This window comes from Sporobolomyces koalae (assembly GCF_050403365.1).
Source record: "Sporobolomyces koalae JCM15063 DNA, S_koalae_JCM15063T_v1_ctg10, whole genome shotgun sequence".
In the NCBI taxonomy this organism is placed as follows: Eukaryota; Fungi; Basidiomycota; class Microbotryomycetes; order Sporidiobolales; family Sporidiobolaceae; genus Sporobolomyces; species Sporobolomyces koalae.
The window spans coordinates 314,155-331,946 of record NW_027481761.1 but is presented as its reverse complement, the minus strand read 5'-3'; the positions used below and the strand labels follow the sequence as shown (position 1 = coordinate 331,946).

The 17,792-nt window shown below is 56.3% G+C and overlaps 9 protein-coding genes across 9 annotated transcripts; 5 read left to right on the top strand and 4 right to left on the bottom strand.

The window, feature by feature from the left end:
* Positions 1-129: 129 nt before the first annotated feature.
* Positions 130-852, bottom strand: MOG1 (Ran GTPase-binding protein MOG1; the record flags this gene model as incomplete). The annotated part of the gene is made up of 3 exons (XM_076677799.1): positions 130-496; positions 570-698; positions 785-852. The coding sequence occupies 3 exons, from the start codon at positions 850-852 to the stop codon at positions 130-132; spliced, it is 564 nt and encodes a 187-aa protein (XP_076535123.1).
* Positions 853-1,143: 291 nt separating this feature from the next.
* JCM15063_001535 (homeobox domain-containing protein) lies at positions 1,144-3,362 on the top strand (the record flags this gene model as incomplete). The annotated part of the gene is made up of 2 exons (XM_076677798.1): positions 1,144-1,559; positions 1,706-3,362. 2 exons carry the CDS (start codon positions 1,144-1,146, stop codon positions 3,360-3,362), a joined length of 2,073 nt encoding a protein of 690 aa, XP_076535122.1.
* Positions 3,363-3,784: 422 nt separating this feature from the next.
* On the top strand, positions 3,785-5,704 carry JCM15063_001534 (uncharacterized protein; the record flags this gene model as incomplete). Its single annotated transcript, XM_076677797.1, has 6 exons — positions 3,785-3,840; positions 3,912-4,011; positions 4,096-4,324; positions 4,406-4,599; positions 4,662-4,852; positions 4,915-5,704. The coding sequence occupies 6 exons, from the start codon at positions 3,785-3,787 to the stop codon at positions 5,702-5,704; spliced, it is 1,560 nt and encodes a 519-aa protein (XP_076535121.1).
* Positions 5,705-5,812: 108 nt separating this feature from the next.
* JCM15063_001533 (uncharacterized protein) lies at positions 5,813-7,076 on the bottom strand (the record flags this gene model as incomplete). Its single annotated transcript, XM_076677796.1, has 4 exons — positions 5,813-6,365; positions 6,442-6,608; positions 6,667-6,780; positions 6,849-7,076. 4 exons carry the CDS (start codon positions 7,074-7,076, stop codon positions 5,813-5,815), a joined length of 1,062 nt encoding a protein of 353 aa, XP_076535120.1.
* A 393-nt stretch (positions 7,077-7,469) lies between these two features.
* Positions 7,470-10,505, bottom strand: JCM15063_001532 (uncharacterized protein; the record flags this gene model as incomplete). The annotated part of the gene is made up of 10 exons (XM_076677795.1): positions 7,470-7,902; positions 7,963-8,039; positions 8,123-8,242; positions 8,309-8,383; positions 8,437-8,491; positions 8,563-8,740; positions 8,801-8,828; positions 8,906-8,969; positions 9,029-9,105; positions 9,189-10,505. 10 exons carry the CDS (start codon positions 10,503-10,505, stop codon positions 7,470-7,472), a joined length of 2,424 nt encoding a protein of 807 aa, XP_076535119.1.
* A 605-nt stretch (positions 10,506-11,110) lies between these two features.
* Positions 11,111-11,860, top strand: JCM15063_001531 (L-methionine (R)-S-oxide reductase; the record flags this gene model as incomplete). Its single annotated transcript, XM_076677794.1, has 2 exons — positions 11,111-11,336; positions 11,427-11,860. 2 exons carry the CDS (start codon positions 11,111-11,113, stop codon positions 11,858-11,860), a joined length of 660 nt encoding a protein of 219 aa, XP_076535118.1.
* A 76-nt stretch (positions 11,861-11,936) lies between these two features.
* JCM15063_001530 (uncharacterized protein) lies at positions 11,937-12,613 on the bottom strand (the record flags this gene model as incomplete). Its single annotated transcript, XM_076677793.1, has 2 exons — positions 11,937-12,111; positions 12,189-12,613. 2 exons carry the CDS (start codon positions 12,611-12,613, stop codon positions 11,937-11,939), a joined length of 600 nt encoding a protein of 199 aa, XP_076535117.1.
* Positions 12,614-13,209: 596 nt separating this feature from the next.
* JCM15063_001529 (uncharacterized protein) lies at positions 13,210-15,901 on the top strand (the record flags this gene model as incomplete). The annotated part of the gene is made up of 8 exons (XM_076677792.1): positions 13,210-13,623; positions 13,699-13,839; positions 13,910-13,972; positions 14,041-14,365; positions 14,430-15,148; positions 15,213-15,342; positions 15,404-15,462; positions 15,545-15,901. 8 exons carry the CDS (start codon positions 13,210-13,212, stop codon positions 15,899-15,901), a joined length of 2,208 nt encoding a protein of 735 aa, XP_076535116.1.
* A 276-nt stretch (positions 15,902-16,177) lies between these two features.
* Positions 16,178-17,781, top strand: JCM15063_001528 (nucleolar and coiled-body phosphoprotein 1 family protein; the record flags this gene model as incomplete). Its single annotated transcript, XM_076677791.1, has 5 exons — positions 16,178-16,208; positions 16,286-16,499; positions 16,599-16,891; positions 16,962-17,649; positions 17,718-17,781. 5 exons carry the CDS (start codon positions 16,178-16,180, stop codon positions 17,779-17,781), a joined length of 1,290 nt encoding a protein of 429 aa, XP_076535115.1.
* Between the last annotated feature and the right edge of the window lie 11 nt (positions 17,782-17,792).

The following is a 17,792-nucleotide window of genomic DNA, read 5'->3' as shown; positions in this document are numbered from 1 at the left end:
GCGGGACACGTCCTCTCCAATCCTCTCGGGCAAGCTGTGCACGGCCTATTGCACGTGATCGCGCAAGTCAACCTCGATTTTTTGTTGCTCTGTATATACATGGCCCAAGAGTGCATGGAGCACGTCCGGTCAACCGGCAAACAGGCCGAAATCCTTGATCGCGAACGATCTCACTGCCTCCTCGAACACCGTCTTCGCCTCAGTGGGATCCCGAGTCTCTCCCGTCTCGCCCATCTTGACGGGATAGTTGACACACAGTGTCACGTCGGCATTCTTGCTCGGAATCCGCCACAGAGCAAACTGAATCAGGACAGTATCGGCTTCTTCGGCAGGTCGATTGAACTTGGACACGGTCTGAACGCCAGTCACGACGGTCGGCCCCTGCACTGTCGGTTGAGACGAGTCTGTTGGTGCCGTCGAGGGTCCCGGTAGCTCGATCGTTTCGATCTCGGACGAGAGCGCCGTGTTGTCGTGAGCGAGCGAGGCAAAGTGGAATCTGTGCATGGTGCGAGTCGAGGTCAGCGACCGCGTGCTGTAGCAAGTCACGACGGGCTGAACCAGTCGCCTACTTGATTGCTGCTTCGAGACTGTCGGCTGCGCCTTGCTCCGTGACGAGTTCGAGGACCTCGACGATCAGACTGAGGTCGGAATCGGGCGCGAGGAAGACTTCTTGTGTGTCGGGCACTTGGCGCAGGTCGCTACGAGGATCGAGCGCAGGCAACGGGGACAAGTTGAATGAGCAGGCGGGTAAGTAGGAGTCGCGTGTGGGATGACCGAGACTGACCTGGCGTCGAGGAAGCGCGACGGGAGTGTGCACGCGATGGCACCGCCGTAGAGGGGTCGCGCCTGCATGTTGATTGTCGACGTGCCTCGAGGCGAGTAGATGCAGTCCGAGTCGCGACCGAGCGTGCCGCCCCGATCGAACAGCGACGCGCCCGGACGCCCGCCGCGCTCGCGCATCTCGCAACGCTTTCTCTCAACTTTTCCCTCTCCTCCATCCCACCGTCTCTCTTTACGTCCACTTTCACTGCACAGCTTGACGCTGAGCGATCCCACGCCCACACGGCACGATACCCTTCTCGCCTCGCGCACTCTTCCCACAGCCGGTCCTCGACGCTTCCTCCTCGAACAACAAAACATTCGATGCAATCGCCTCCTCGCGCCTCTTCCGCTACAGACACCTGCCAGGCCGCACCACAGTCGTACAGCAATCTGCCTGCATTGCCTGCCTCCCATCCTCCAGCCGCGACTCGACCGCGAATCGACACTTTGCCCGTACCCGCAGCTCCTTCAACTCTCGCCGCCGTTCAGCGCGTCGACCCCGCTCCTTCGCCTCATGCGGCATCTACTACCGACAACGCTCAGAACAAGGCGGCTACAGGCACCGCCGAGAACCCGTTGATCCCAAAGCGCCGTCGCCGCACGACTCCGACAGAGCTCGCGATCCTCGAAGACGAGTACCGCAAGAAGCAGCGTCCGGACCAGCCAGAGCGTGCCAAGATCGCGCAGAGACTCGGTATGACCAATCGCGCAATCCAAGTGTGGTACCAGAACCGCAGGTACGCTCGGTTGTTTTTGTTTTTGGCGTTGACCTTCGCGTCCCGAGTTTCGTGTCGCGACCGAACTCCCCGCGACTTGGGATTGTTTTTTTCGGGCGTCCCTCCAGTTCAGTGCCCACTGACGCTGGTGTCATCTGTGTCTGCAGGCAGAAGGACAAGAAAGACTCGTCCTCGGCGTCGTCCGTGGCAGGAAGCAGCTCGGTTGCGAGTGGCGACCTCGCGTCCCCGAAAGACCTCGAAGGCGTCACGCTCTCCTTTTCTTCGTCGCCTGCGCGCCCACCGCAAGCCTCGTTGTACTCGCTGCCGGCTCCGAGCCGCCCGCCATCCGTATCGACTCCACCATCCTCGGCGTCGATCAAAGCTTTGCTCTCTTCGTCCGACCTGTACTCGCACGCTCCGGTCGCTTCAACCAACAAGGAGAACACGGCACCCGCGTACCGTAACGACGTCCGGCCTGCAGAACCTGTAGCAAAACCGTACATTTACTCGTATCCTTCGACCGAGCAACCTGGGGGCGCGCCGTATCAGAGCTTCCTTTCCTCGTCCACGACTGCGACGGTCCAGCAACCCATCTTCGTTCATCGCGCATCTGACTCGAGTATTATTGCCGCCAAAAAGCATGTCCGCAAACGGCCACTCGGCTCTCACGCTCCAGTCGCTCGCACGCCTTCCCTCTCGCATGCGTTCGATTTCCCTCCATCGCCACCAAAGACCCAGCGATCGACTTCTGCACCGTATCGGTCGGCATCGGTCGGCTGTCAGCCCCTGTCGAGCTCGAACGGCAACAATCTGACGGCCCGCCGCTGCGGTTCGAATCTCTTCGAGCGGGAAGAGAACGCAGAGAGGCAGGTCTCGTCGGTTGCTCTTGAATCGGCAGAGACTGGCGCACAGAAGGAAAACGAAGGATACAGGAGTCAGGACGCTCAGGGTGCCAGGAAAGCGGCAGCCGAAGATCTTCTCCAGCACATGCAGAGCGACCCTCCCTCGGCTTCGTCTCCGGCACCAATCCCTCGAACGCGTATCTTTGACAACAAGCTCGCGACGCTCTCGGCCTCGCTCACTACTGCCGGAGAATATTCGGACGAGGAAGATCATTCGGGTTCATTCGTGCCGTCGGCTTTCGCGGGCAAACGGCCGACACTGCAGCACTCGCACTCTCTCGGCGCCACTATCAATCTCGCCCAACAAGGATCCGCAGGGACCGGGGGAGATCCTTCGAAAGTGAAAGCCCGCGCTGCTCTCTTGCGGTCAAACTCGTACAATGGAACGTCTACTCCGTCCCCGTCTTCGGCGCACTTGTCGATCTCGACTTCGCTTGCCAACGCGCATGCTCGCTCGAACCCCTTCTCTCCTCTTTCTGCCCCGCTCTCGTCGCGCACGATCCCTCGCAAATCACCTTCGTTGAACCAGGCGGCAGAATTGGTCAGGAGTGGCAATGAGAACGCATGCGCCGTGACTGCGCTCGAACGCAAGCGAGCGAGCATCATCAGTGACGGAATCGCGTTGGCGTCCGCTCCCGCTCAACGGAAATCTCAAGATCCCGTCAAAGAGCGCGCGACCAAGCGACGACGCTCCTCGGGCCTCGCGTCCAACATCTCGATCGACACGGACGAATCGATGGCCGACCTGTCCTTCTCGTCCACCTCGACCGCGTCGACGGTCGATTCCCTCGCGACGGTCGATTCGCCGTCGAGTGAATACTTTACACACAGGCGCGCGACCGACGCGAAGGATACCATCAAGGCTGCTGACGATGAGCGCGAATGCGCCGAACTCTTGCTCGGCCTCGGTGGATTCTTCTGAAGGAAGGAAAAGGGTCTCTTGCGCTTCCGCTATTTCGTTTTCTAGGTGTTCTTAATCGCGTGTTTTCCCAGCATATCAAACTTTTCTGATAGTCCTCTCCTACTCTTACGTTTTCGTACCAAATTCAATTATACCTTGCGCGATCTGTCAATCAAACTCGAACGATACCCTTTTTGCTCCTTTCGGTGTGTGTCGGCTGACAGTGACGTCTTCAGCGTGCCCTCTGAGTCTTGCAGAAGCGTACATCTGTATTGTCGGATTGAAGCGATGCACTGAATTTGCGATCGAAGGTCCGACCGACGATCCGACGCGTCGCGCTGCGTCCGACCGAGCATTTCAACTTTATTTGCATTTGTTGGGCTTTCACTCTCGCTCGGCCTCTCTCTTTCACTACCTGTACTCCCTGCGTCGCCAGCTGCATCATGCACAAAGCCATTGTGCTGTCGGCGCTTGTAGCCGCTGGTCGAGCTCATATGAGGTCAGTGCTGTCGATTCACCTTGAACTCATTCGCGCTCGTCGAGACTCACGCCGCATCGAATCGCTTCCAGTCCATTTCTCAAGTCGATGTACGGTGGTCCTCTGCAGTATCCAGACCTCGGCGAAAATCCGGTCGCACCGCTCGGTCCCGGCCTCGAGTACGACGATTGGGTGAGTCCTGGCGCGCCCCCAAAGCTTTCTTGCTCAATTAGTCTTCTCGCTCGGGCGCTAACCCTCTCTGAGGAATCAACACAGTGGTTTCGCGGGCCGAAAGTACGAAATGCGCCTCCGGAAGACGGCGAAATTGCGCTCTTGCCCGCCGGTGGGAACTTCACCCTCGAGATCGCCTGTGCGCCAGAGTACACTACATATGACGGGAGCGACCCGAATGGGAATGTTGCATGCGACGATCCGGGACCGTACCATGCCGATCCTGAAGCTGTAGAGGTCAACAAAGAGCTCTTGAGCGGCTGTGCGATTGGAAGTGAGTTCCAAGTTTCGCCACGCTTCCTCGCGTTCCTGCCTACAAGACATCGCGGGCCTTACCTCCTCACGGTCTCCGCAGTTGCCGATGTAATGGACCCCAATCTCGCCACGATGGACGACTTTGTCATCATTTCTGTTCAACAGACATGCGTGTGGACCCGCAATACGACCTTCTCGATCCCGGCCAAAATGCCTGCATGCACCGGCGACTACTGCATTTGTGGATGGGTCTGGAGTCCTCAGACAGGCACCGCCAATGCCTACCACACTCCTGTAAATATTTTGCTGCCAAATCGCAACTTTGCCGCATAAACTGACTATCCTTCTTTGGACAGTTCCGCTGCAAGATCACGGACACAGCTCCAGATGCTTTACCCATTGCAACTCCAAGCGATCCGGTCTACTGCCCTGATTCTCGCGAAGACTGCACAAAGGGAGCCAAGCGTCTAATTTCGACCTACAATTATCCGGTCAATGTGCCCTTTACGTCCAACTATGACCGACCGGGGTATCATGACACTTTCGGGTCAGCTAATCGTTCTCGATACCGTCTTTGGGGCTCGGATTGACTCTTGCTTGCCTACGTAGCTTCTTCGATGGCGCGCAGGACGACATTTTCATTGAAGCGCCTATCACGCGTTCTTCGACTGTGTCACCGCCGGTGTTGTCGTCGCTTTCTTCCAGTCTTGTGTCATCGGCAACAAGCATGCGAACTTCACTTGCTACCCAATCCGCTTCGACGCGAGCGAGTGTTTCGACGGCAAGCTCAGTGACGACGACTCGTGCCACAGCCCGGGCGACCTCGTCCTACTCCTCGTCGTTAGCATTGTTCCCGATATCGTCCTCGCCATCGCCCTCATTTTCGTCCTCGTCCTCGTCTTCGCCCTCATCATCTGCTGCGACAGACAAGGCATCGAGCAAATCAACATCATCCAAGCTCGTTTGGACCGAGGTCGTACCTACCACTCCACATTGGATTGTAGTACCGACTCCTCGCACGACGACAGTTACAACAAGCCCGACGTCAATTGCGACGGGCAATCGAGAACCGATTCGGGACCGCAATTCGACGACTCGTGCCAGCACACAAACACATCGACTTCCGTTCAGATCTCGCACTACAACCACCCCAACTCCAACTCCTACGAGGCGCAAAACGTGGCACGAACGCGAAAAGGAGCTCGGCTTGTTGCTCGACATTGCGATCGCACACAAAGCGCTCTCGCATCTAGATCGAAGGAGTACTTTCGGATCCGATGACGGGATTGCAGGACGAGTTGTCGAGAGGATGCGGAGAAGGGTACGCAAGACCGCGCCCAAAGCAGAACCACCGGCATTGCCAGTCGAACAGATGGTTTGGACTCGAGTCGAATTGTAGCCATACCATCATTGTTTATTAGTTGCACGATATGGTCGTTCCTTGGTTTGTTGTACAGCATTGTGGGATTCAAGGATTATTTATTCGAGGGTATTTGGAAAGCACAAATTATAGATCCTGTTCAACCCAATCCCAAAGCTTGACGAGTCCTTCACTTGTCTCGTCGAACGAGCTCGCGAGGGCCCACTTGATCTCGATTCCGAGAGCTCGTTCGACCTTGTCCCATTCGAATGCCCCTTCAAACAGGAACGCGTGCTCGTTCGAGAGCAATTCCGCTTCGTCACTCGGCAGCCCTTCGACATTCTCATTCGTACCCGTCGTCACGGTTGAAGCCCCGAATCCAAACGCAGCCAAGATCGAACTCAACACGGACGAGTTGGACGCTCCAGTCGGGATCGCTTCGAGTCCTTCGAGTTTCGCTCCCGCGGTAGAATTGCCAACCGTCGAGACTGCACGTCTGCGTTCGAGTTCGCGTGCGAGAGATTGCTTTGCGCGGTCGAGCGTGAGGGTAGGAGATTTTGTCTTGGTCGGAGTCGAGGAAGAAGATGATCCAGAGTTGAGCAAATCCGATTTTGTGAGCAGGATGAGTAGAGGGGGCATAGCGGTCGAAGGACGACGGTTCGAGAGCAAAGACAGGAGAGACAGCAGCACGTGCAGATGCCTGTCGCACCGAAATTTGGTTGGTCAGCCCGATCCTGCGAAACTGAGGAACGGACAATACAGGATGAAAGACGTACTCTCCAGCGTCTCGCACATTCTTGCCGGCCAAGCCTGTCAGCGCGTCGATGGTGAATACGATGCCGTCTGCCGCTGGCAGGAATTGCGCGAGAGAGCGAGTGCGCAGGCGAGGATGCCCGGGCAGATCGACCAGGTGCAAAGGTCGAGCAAGTTCGGCAGTAACGACCTGAGCAAGCCGCACAATGAGCGCAGGATGGATGAGCTGACAGCCTATCGCGACTCACGTCCTTCTCATCGGCCTTCTCCCCGTTCGCTACCGCTGTCACTCGCTTGACGCTGACGACGCCTTCATTCTCCTTCATGCTCGTGAAGGATTGAGTTCGCTGGCCGTAAACGAGCTACAGCGATTGAACGTGCATCAGCGACAGGCGGCAATAGATCGGGATCAATCAACTCGACGACTGACCCTCGAGAACAGTCCAGTCTTCCCGCTTGCCAGAGGTCCAACGAGTAGTACAGTCCGCACCGCATTCCGCGCCTTCTTGACGGAGATCGGTTTGGCAGATTTCGGCGAAAACAAGGCGATCAAGAGAAATACGAGCAGCACGACCAGTGATAGGAATACGCGCATCCAGGTGAACGAGGCGGGCGCAACCAGCGACAACACCTCTGGCGTTGGCCGGACTTGTGACATGACGAAGTCGGTGTGGTGTGGGGGATGCGAAGCGAGAATGATCGATATCGGCAGCGGAATCTGTTCGCAAGGCAAAGGCGGAACCGTCTCACTTCCTATACGTTGTGTAGAGGGAAATTGAAAGCACTACCTTGATGTCCGTACATCTCGACTGAGATCTGAAATCTCTCGGGAGATCTGCTGACGTGTCTCAGAACTTCGCGTAGCTTTACTAATTCTCTCCAAGAATTGTCGAGGGCCGTGCATTAGCAGAAAGGTGTGAACGATAGTTGCAGGCGGTGTGTACAGCAACAGAGAAGACCATTGAAACGAGATTCCTAATCGAGTCTAATAAGTATCGATTCTTACGTTGGTAGCGGTGACTTGTGAGTCGGAGACTCTCGTTGACTCCGCCTATGAGTTGCTCCCTTCCTTCGAGGTGTCGAGTGCTTCCTCGTTGTTTTCCTGCGCTTCGTGTGCGCCATCAATCGCATCTAGGCGCGCTTGCGCATCCTGCTTCATCTGCGCCAAGTTGCGCCTCTTGACAGCTTCGTATTTCTCCCGATTCGTCTCTTGCTGCCGATCGACCCGTGCCTTGCCCATTCTCCAGCGCTGTACGACTTCGAGGTCCTTGCGCTCTGTCGAGCCCTGGCGGCCCGGTCGATCTTGCCTAGACATTTCGGCTCGGCCCATGACTGACACCGCTTGAGGTAGCGTCGCCTCCAGGTCGTGTTCATACTCGGCTTGCGTGTGTCGACTCTTTGGATGAGCAGCCCTCCGCATGAGACGGTACATTTGCGGCAAGCCGACGGACGCCGCGAGCTCGTAGGTCGACCAGTTGACCGGGCTATTACGAAAACCAGGTTAGTGCGAATTGCTTAGCGAAGGAAGAAGAGCCTGTCCTCACGATCCAGGACCAGTGAAAATAAGCAAGTCGTAAGCGAGACAGCCGGCGATAGAGCCAACCAAAGGTCCGAGCAGAGGCTACAATTCGAGTCGGCCTTTGAAATCAGCATATGATGAAGATGCAGACTATTCGTAGAGCGCAGTGAGGAGCAGAGACTCACGCCGAATATCCACCAGCAGTTATCGTGAGTCCAAACCTTCGTGCCGTAGCCGACAGCCCACAAAGCGAACCGAGGTCCCAGATCTCGCGCTGGATTAATCGCGTAGCCAGAGATGAAACCCTGCAATATGATGTCGATACGGTCAGATAAAGAGAATTGCTGAAGGCGAGAACGAATGCGCCTCACGTTGGACATTCCGATCGCAACAACAACGAAGCCCAACACGATGGCTCCTAGACCAGCACCTGGTGGCGCGTTATTCTGATGGGAAAACCGCTCAGCACAGAATGGTAGTACAGCAGGATCAAACTTACTTCGTCACCGAGCGCCAAAACTGCAATCATGAGGACTCCTCCAGCGAGGATCTCCCTGACCAACCAGCCAACAATGTAAGCGTGACGCAAATGATGGGCCATGCAGGAACGCAGGACGTTACGTACTGTGCGAAGCCTAGCGGTGTCGTTCCAACCGAGACAGCCGGAGCCGTAAAGAACAGAGTTCCTGAAGCATTGAGTGGAGGGTACTCTTGAGCGTGGATGCGCTTGTATGGGTCGTATTGGTGGATCGCGCGTTTGTAATTGCCATAAATCATGAGAGCCCCAACGAATGCCCCGAGAACTGATAGACACAACGGTGGTCAGTGTCAGCGAAGGATGAAAAGCAAGTGAAGGTACCCACTCTGGGCCAGAATGTAGCGCGGGACCATCTGTGGCAGATGAGAGATGAAAATGTCAGCCGAGCTTAAAAATTGACAGGTAAGCAATGCGCTCGTGATTTTCTAACCTTCCAGGGGAAGCCGCGAAAGACTGCCAAAGAAACTGTCACCGCAGGGTTCGTGTGTCCTCCCCTGCGCGCAACCGCTCGTTAGCTGTAGTTTTCTGTCGAAGTAGGCAGTGCGAGACTTACGAGATGCCTCCAGCAACATAAACGCTCGTCATGACTGCGAAGCCCCAAGTCCAGTTCTGACTCGAAAAATCGCCGGCCTTGAGGGGAAAAAAAGGAAAGCAAGAAGGGTTAGCGAACCGGCTGATCGGGCTACCTCAAACAGCCAAGCGGAAGAACGAACATTGTTGCCCGAGATCTTTGTCTGGCAATCTGCTCCGATGCCGAGCACGACCAGAATCATGGTACCGAGGAACTCTGCCATGGGTTCCCTGAGCGCATAGCGGATCGTGCCCCATAGGTTACGGATTGGCGGTCCTTCTTGCGCAGCCATGTCGTCCTGCCACTCGTCGCCATTCTGGTTGAGCTGCCCTCCGACCTGTGGCGTATCATCGCCGGCTCCGGATCCGCTGCTGCGGCCGCTCGTGCGAGACCGCGCATCGTATGCGTCCTCTTCCTCTCGATCTTTTCGGTGCTGCTCGACACTGTCGTCCTCGACTTCGCCTCGCCCTTTTTCGAATTTGTCGGTGTAGTCTGCCTCCCGCTCCCGCTCTCGTTGTGCGGAAGCTGATGTATCAGGCGAGATTGGGCGATTGAGCTGTTCGGCCTTCTCCTCGATCGGATCCTGCTCAGATGCGTCTCGCGGCATTTCATTGCGACGATTGACCTCTTCCTGATCTTGGCGCTTTACTGGATGATTTGCCGTGCTGCCTCCTTTCGACATACGGGACCTGTCGCTCGTTTGTGTGTTGTCGCTGTGATCCGTGTCGTCACCGCTTCCATATTGCTCGAATGGGTCGGCTCGCTCAACGATTGTCTCCGGATCCTCATCACCCAGCTGTGTCGCAGCGTTCCTGCGCTTGCGAGAGATTGAAGGTGGTTCCGAACCGATTGAACTCGTTCCTTCTCGTCCGGTCCTCCCGCCGCGAAACTCTGACGCACTTGAGTCTTTCCTCTTCCTCTCGCTGTTCCGGGCGCCTCCTTGCGCCACGTTCGATCCCCTTCTCGCTTTCTGCGGAAAGACCCCTCCCATGGCCCACAATGGCTTCTCGTTCGACCCTCCTCCCGATGCGCTACTCTCGCCGCCAGTACCTCCCCCATTCCGACCGGCACTGACATAGGAAGCGCTGCCTCGTTCCGACTCGAACCTGTTGATCGTCGCGGGTGGTCCAGCGACATTCTGCGGTCGAGGCTTGCGACGAGTCGAAGTCGCAGAACTTGAGCTCCGGGCGTTCGAAGGACGTTTGCCAGCTAGTTTTGACCCGATCGAGCTGTGTCGAGACGGAGCCGACGACGTGGTTGACGATTGGCGTTTGGAAGATGGGGGTCGAAAGGAAGGGGACGAGCTGTGCTGCCGGGAGGGAACATTGGCGGAAGACGAGATCAACCGAGAGACTGGATCACGGCTTTGCGAGAGTTGTCGATCTTCATTCGCACGAGGGCGTCGAGGCGAATCTGGAGCCGGATCAGAGCCTTTGGAAGGAGAAGGTGTTGCGGACATTCTGTGAACAGCTGAACCGAGGTGAAAGTGCAGAGAGGCAGAGATGGCCTCTCAACCCATCTGGGAGGAAGGGAAAGAGTTAAGGTTTGCCTCGCGCAGCGAGTCTAACGGAAGCAGGTTCGAACGCGAACAGGCGCGAGCAACGCGAGGCTTGAGGGAAGAAAAAAAAACAGGAGGAGCGAGAAGATCCGTTGCTCCTGAAGCGGTTACCGAAGCGGACATCGTCATGGATCGATGTTCTTCTCCCTCGCTGTACGAAACAAGCTGGAGAACCGGTGGAGGCAGTCCGGGGCCGGTGCGCGGAGAAAAATGGAGAAGATATCGGTGCGCGGCTGGCTCTGCGCAGATTCAAGGTTCAGTTCAGCCAGTCGAGGCACGAAATGCGAGGTCAACGACATTTGTAACGTCCGAAGAGGCGCAAGCAGTTGCTCCGGAAGAGCGAGATGAAGTTATAACGCTCCCTTTCGGCCGAGTCTGAGGGGAGAATACTTACTGGCATTACTAATACGCCAAACAATTACAGTATTGCACGGTGATCACGTTTCGCTCAACGTCTTGCTGCCCCACCCGTCTCGCATACCGCCTACAGCACACAAGCTTGCAGCATGCCTCACGCCGACTCGCTCGCACTGCCTTCAGGACTCTCGAAGCGCGACTTTTACGAGCATGTCAACTCGACCTTGTCGGCCCTCCTAACGCCCGCATCGCCACAAGACCCGTCCAACTTTGTCACGTGCTTCTCGAACGCGGCGTCTCTCCTGTTTGGCTCGTACGAGAACTACACCGAGGGCAACTTTGGCAAGGAAGACGGCAAGCGTGTGAACTGGGCCGGTGCGCGACTCTTGTGACTCTCGACTGGGACGCGTGGTAGGTGCACCAGCTGACGCAATGCATACGATGGCGATATCGCCCCTTGCGCAGGCTTCTATTTGATTCCGTCTCTCCTTACCTCGACGAGCGCCGGTCCGACAAGTGAAGCCCCACCGCCAGCACCGACCCAACTGTTTCTCGGTCCCTTTCATGGCCGTCCCGCATGCCTGTCCGTCTCGCTTACGCCGCCGTCCAAGTCGCGCCCGGTCGGAGTGTGCGCTGCGGCCTTCCTTCAGAACGAAACGGTCGTTGTGCCGGACGTCGAGGCGAGACCTGGGCACATTGCCTGCGATGGCGTGACCAAGAGCGAAATTGTCGTGCCCATCTCGATCAAAGTGACAACCGCGGCAGGCGACGAGCAGGAAGTTAAAATTGGAGTGCTCGATATTGATTGCGAGAGGCTCGAGGCGTTCGACGAAGTGGACAAGGAAGGACTGGAAGGATTCGTAGAAGTGTTGAAAAGGGTCGTCAAGTGGGAGCTGTAGACAAGGGCCGGAACAGTACGATTCAGACGGGCAACTTATAGATTTAGAAGGAAGCAAGAAATACTCACGATGCACTCTAGCTCATGTCGACGTCGAGCCCACCGCCACTGCTCGATCCCCAGCTCCCGAGGACATCGACGAGGTCGCTCAGTTCGGCTTCCTGGCCCTTGTCGACCTCTTTCATTGTTCTCCATTCGGCGACAAATTCGTCGGGCGTGATCGATTCACACGTAAAGTCGGCTAGCACTTCCCTGTCCTCGCCGTCACCGGATAGTATCAGCGCTGTGTTTGGTATGGCGCAGCCGAGCAGAGCGAGAGAACAGCGCACCTCAACCGGATCATCTCGGACGAGTAGTCATGGTACAGACTCGAAACGTGCGTCAACGCCTCGCGCGGGTTCAGGCCGTGTTGGAGCGCGAGACTTGGCGTACTCAGGAACAGGTCGGCCTCAAACAGGAGCTGTTTGAGCAACTCGACGTCCTGTTCCATCTTGGCCAACCCTTCCCGTACGCCTTGGAGCGACTCTTCGATCGTCTCTTGCACCTTGGCCATACCCCGCTCTCTCATGCCGCCTTCTGGTCTCGACCGCGTAACTGGAGTTTGGGGCAGCGAAAGAAGGTTCTGCAGTTGCGAGCATGCCGAAGCGATCGTCTGAACCGAGTTGAATGAGGACGCGTGGTGCGAGTTGAACGCGCGTACGAGCTCGTCCGCACGATGGAGCAGCTGGGCCAACGGTGCAGAGGCAGATGTCATATGAGCGGGTAGGGAGAGACAGATGCCCGTACGCGAGCTCCGATCGATGCATGATGATCATTATCTCCGCGCTCTCCTCGGCTTTGCTTGTCCGCAATTCACGTCGAATTTAATTTTTCTAGGGGGTTTGAGAGCTTCAGTCGTGCATTACACGTAAGGGTAGGATCTGGAGTTGGACCCAAAAACTAGTACTAATGAACTTGTCGGAGACGTGCGCCTGGTTCGACGCGCAGATGCCCATCCCGAAGGCCTCGACTTCCTCTGACCCGCCCCTATCATTTCTTCGGTCTTCTCAAGAGATAGTCTCAAGAACCTCTCGCGTCGCGCACTCACAAGACCCGCAATTGGCATCCCACCCCCGCCTCGCATCACAGCGAGCAGGACTTCGTGATCACCGGTCACCCCTGATCACATCCTCAACCCACGCACTCTGCAGACGGACCGTCACCCAACACTTTCACCTGTCTACCATCGAGTCAGTCCAACTAGCGACCGGGTCCACTCACTTACTCGCTACCTGACGAGATCGAATCGTCCCGCGAGCAGTTCCCCATCGACACTTGTCGACCTCGTTCCGGTGAACCCTTAGCGTCGCAATGCAAGGCTATAATCATTCGGGTCCCATGCAAGATCCATATGGACGACCCTCGCAGTCTCAACATCCGTACCCGCCGCACAATCTACACCCTTCGCACTATCCTGCCCCTCCAGGATCTTCGCATGGTGGTCCACCTCTGTCCCAGCAGCAGCAACAACAACAGCAGCAGCAACAGCAACTGTCGCAATCGCAAGGCACAAAACGCACTGCGGCACAGGCGATTCTGAACGACGAAGACGAGGATGTGAAACCCGATTCAGACACGGCGAGTCAGAGTGGTGCAGGAACGGCCACGGCCAAGACGAAAGGGGGCGCGAGCGAGTTTGTCAAAAAGCTGTACCGGATGCTCGAAGATGGCCAGTTCCAGGACGTGGTTAGTTGGGGTTACCACGGAGACTCGTTCGTCGTCAAGGTATGCTCTAGCCTTTGGATCGTTCAGTTTGAACGAGGGCACAGTCACTGAAAGTCTCATCGACCTACAATCCAGGATATGAACCAGTTTACGACGCACATCCTCCCGCTGCACTTCAAGCACTCGAATTTTGCCTCGTTCGTTCGTCAACTCAACAAGTACGACTTCCACAAGGTGAAACAAGCAGAAGACGGTGGTCCTGGCTATGGCGACAATGTGAGTCGAGAGCCGATGCGCTGGCGACCGCGCTCGTTCGCGATTACTGAACTTCGTTTGTTGCTCCCAGACCTGGGAATTCCGACATCCGAATTTCCGCATGGATACAAAGGACAGTCTTGAAAACATCAAGGCAAGCTTCGCCTCCTCGATGGCCCTGGTTGGTATGTATCGAACTTACACTCTTGCTCTGAATGACAGCGCAAAGCTCCGGCCGCCAAGAAGCAGCTAAACGCAGCCGCCCGAGGTCGAGGGAACACTTCGACGGGGACTCCAGTCGCGCCTCCGTCCAGCTCGAACGGCGCAATGGATCACAACTTGTCGGGCAACGGCTTCGACGGCAACGCGTACCAGTCGCAACTCGACGCGCTCATGCGCACGCAACAGGCGATGCAGCAACACATGAGCAACCTGAGCGCAGACTACCAGGCTGTGATCGGCGAGATGATGAACTTTCAGCGCAACATGGTCGCCCAAGACCAGCTTATGCAGAACATCATCCAGTACCTCGTCAGCCTCGAAGCAGGTATGGCTTGCTTCGTATTTTTCACTCGTGTGAAGACTCTTCTGAGACCAAGTTGCCCGAGTAGATCAAAAAGCGACGAAATCGCAAGACCCAACGTCTCCATTCGTGCCATCGTCGCAAGCACAGAAGCTCATTACCTCGTACACTGAGGTTGCTCGCGCTTCGTACGATCAGATGGCAGACCTGTCACGTCGCGCCTCGATGTCGGGAGCCACGTTCCCGCCCATGCCGGTGCCCGGCCCCCCTCCAGATTTCGGAAACTTTCACTTTGGTCGACTCCCGGAGGATGATCGACGGAACGACAACCGACCTCAGACATCTCAGCAGCAGCAACAGTCACAGTCGCAACATCAGCATCAACCTCAACCGGCGTCGAACGCATCTGCTGCGAACCCGAATGCCGGTCATTCTCCAGCACAATCCATGTCTCAATTTCAGCACAACGCGCCACCGGTGTACGACCATCCGCACTCCTCCGGTCCGTCGAATCCCCCGCCGGGATCGGCAGGCGACCCGAATCAATCAAGCACTGCAGGATCTGCAGCAAGTCGATCAGGAGGAGCACCGCCGGGTTCACGGCCGGGTATGGTCGGACAACGACGGGAATCGAACGTGCCGGGATGGGCGGTCCCTCCACGAGTGTTGCTGGTCGAAGACGACTCGGTGTGCAGGAAGCTCAGCAGCAAGTTCCTTGAAGTGTTTGGATGCGATATCGATGTCGCGGTCGATGGAGTCAGTGCGGTCAACAAGATGAAGATGCAAAAATACGATCTCGTGCTCATGGTCAATCTCTGCCCCACTTTCTCTCGCGGTACCCGCTGGAGCTGACCCAGTTTTCGCCCTGCAGGATATTGTCATGCCGAACCTCGATGGGGTCTCAGCTACCTCGATGATTCGACAGTTCGATGCGACAACGCCAATTGTCTCAATGACGAGCAATTCGGGTCCTCACGATGTCATGACCTATTTCTCCCATGGTAGGAATGACCTGGTTCTCTCGCAGCATGAATGTGTCTAACTCATGTTTGCCGATCACAGGCATGACGGACGTGCTGCCAAAGCCCTTCACGAAGCAAAACTTGCGAGGCATGCTTGATGTGAGTCGGTGAAGAAAAGTCTGATACGAGCGAAACTCCTGACTGAGACTTGCACGCGCACGCTGCCCCCTACTCCGAGTAGCGCCACCTGCCTCACCTCAAACTGATTCAGCAGCTCGCTGAAGTACCGCGAGCGCTTGGATTCACCAACGATGAAGTGCGCGATGCGGTCGCCCAATCCGTGTTCACAGCAACCAATTCGCTCGCAACGTCGGGATCACCAGGAGGGGAACACAACCAACCGAACCCGTTCCAGTCGATGGGAATCTCGGATTCAGACTACTTGGACATCCTGACTAACATTGCCACGAACAATGAGGGAGCGATGAAGCTTGAAGTCGAGACAGATGGAGGAAAAAACATGTTCAGGACGCTAGGCGGTCAGTCCAAGTCACACGCTCGAGTGTGTGATCGCTTGACAGGGTATGCTGACCCGTAATCTTCCCCGTATTTTCTCTCAAGAAACAGGCGATAGAGGATACAGTGCTTGAGGTTCTCTTGCCAGTCTGTCGTGATTCCGGAACACCACCTGTTTTTTTTCTGTCTCACTCTTGTCTACTCTGTATAGTTGTACCTGTCGGTCGCTGTCGGTGTCTCTAGTTTTCGAATAATACCTTGTCGGGGAAATTTGGAAACTTTCAAGAAATTTACAGGGGCATTTTTTCGCTTTGCTTGTCCCGCTTTCCGAACTCTCTCGCCTGCTCGCTCGCCCAACATGTCGCAAGAACGGGAAGAAGCTTTGCGCCGTGAGTTTGCTAACGGTGCAGTATGTCTCCAGTATACAGACGGGCTGACGAGATGAGCGAGACTTTCGTTGATTCAGAAACGCACCTGTTCGTTCTCGCCTTCTTGCGCGCTCACAACCTGTCCAAGTCGACTTCCGCACTGGTCAAGGAGCTCAACAAACAGCCATGGAACTCGACCGTCGTCCCGAGCCTCACTCTCAACGGAACGCAAGCTGAAACCGAATCGAAGGATCTCTCTGGATTGGAACTGATCAGTCTCGTCCGTGCCAAGCTCGAACTTGGCAAAGAACAGTGAGTAGCATCTCTCTGTCTCCGAGCTCGAATCTGGCAGAGAGAGATTTGTTCCTGACAACCGACTCTTGTGCTCCACTCCTTCCTCGCGTGGATCAGAAGCGCCAAAAAGTCGCTCAAGACCAAGCCAGACGCTCCTGGAACTGTCACGATCGACGACTCTTCCGACTCGGATTCGTCCTCTTCTTCTTCGTCGGATTCAGATTCCGATTCCGATTCCGATTCGGATTCCGACGACAGCGCTTCCGAGAAGGAGGTCGAGAAGGAAGTCTTGCCTGCAGCCGTGCTCGAAGCCGTGCAAGCCGAACGGGAACAGAAGGCCGACAGCAGCAGCAGCAGTGACGACAGCTCTTCGAGCGACGACAGCAGCGACGAGGACGAGACTCCCAAAGGTCAGCCGACGACTCTTTCCCCTTCCCAGTGACTTCCAAATGCTCATGAATTGCCTGCTTTACGCAACAGCTGCGACAGCGGTCAAAGCTTCTTCCGACTCGTCGTCATCGTCTTCTTCCTCCGATTCCGACTCGTCCTCCTCCGACTCCGACTCGGACGACGAGTCTGACAAAGCTGTCAAGGCCAAGAAACCGAGTCCCGCTCCCGTCTCTGCCCCGATCGCCCCCTCGACTCCTGCTGCCGTGAACAGCAAGAAGCGCAAAGCCGCTTCTTCGTCCTCTTCCTCTTCCTCTTCATCCTCGTCTTCCTCGTCTTCGAGTGATTCCGACTCTTCCGACTCGGACTCGGACTCTGACGACGACAAGGAGACCAAGAAGAAGGACGACTCTGCACCACCCGCCGCCAAGAAAGCAAAGACTGTCCCGGCGCCTCCGACTCCGGTCGTCGCCGCATCGACGTCGACGTCGACTCCTTCCGCCTCGGGAAGCTCAACCCCTGCGATTCGATGGCACGGAGTGTCGGACTCGCCTGCACCTTCTCCACGAGATGATGCCGCCAAGGGCAAAGGAGGTCGACAACCCGCCGAACGGTTCCGGCGGGTCAAGGCCGAGGAAGTCACGTTCACGGACGTGCGTTTGATGGACAACTCGTTCGCGGCGCGACCTGCCGGCATGTCGGACTATGGAGCCAAGGCGAGTGCCGATCTGATCGTCACGAGAGGGAAAGGGTTCACAAAGGAGAAGAACAAGAAGAAGAGGTAAAAATCTTTCCCCGATTTTGCGCAATGAGGTGCTTGAATGTTGACTCGATTGCGCTTCTGTTTAGGGGTTCGTACCGAGGTGGAGAGATCACGATGGCTTCTCACTCGATCAAGTTCAACTATGATTGAATGTGCAGTCG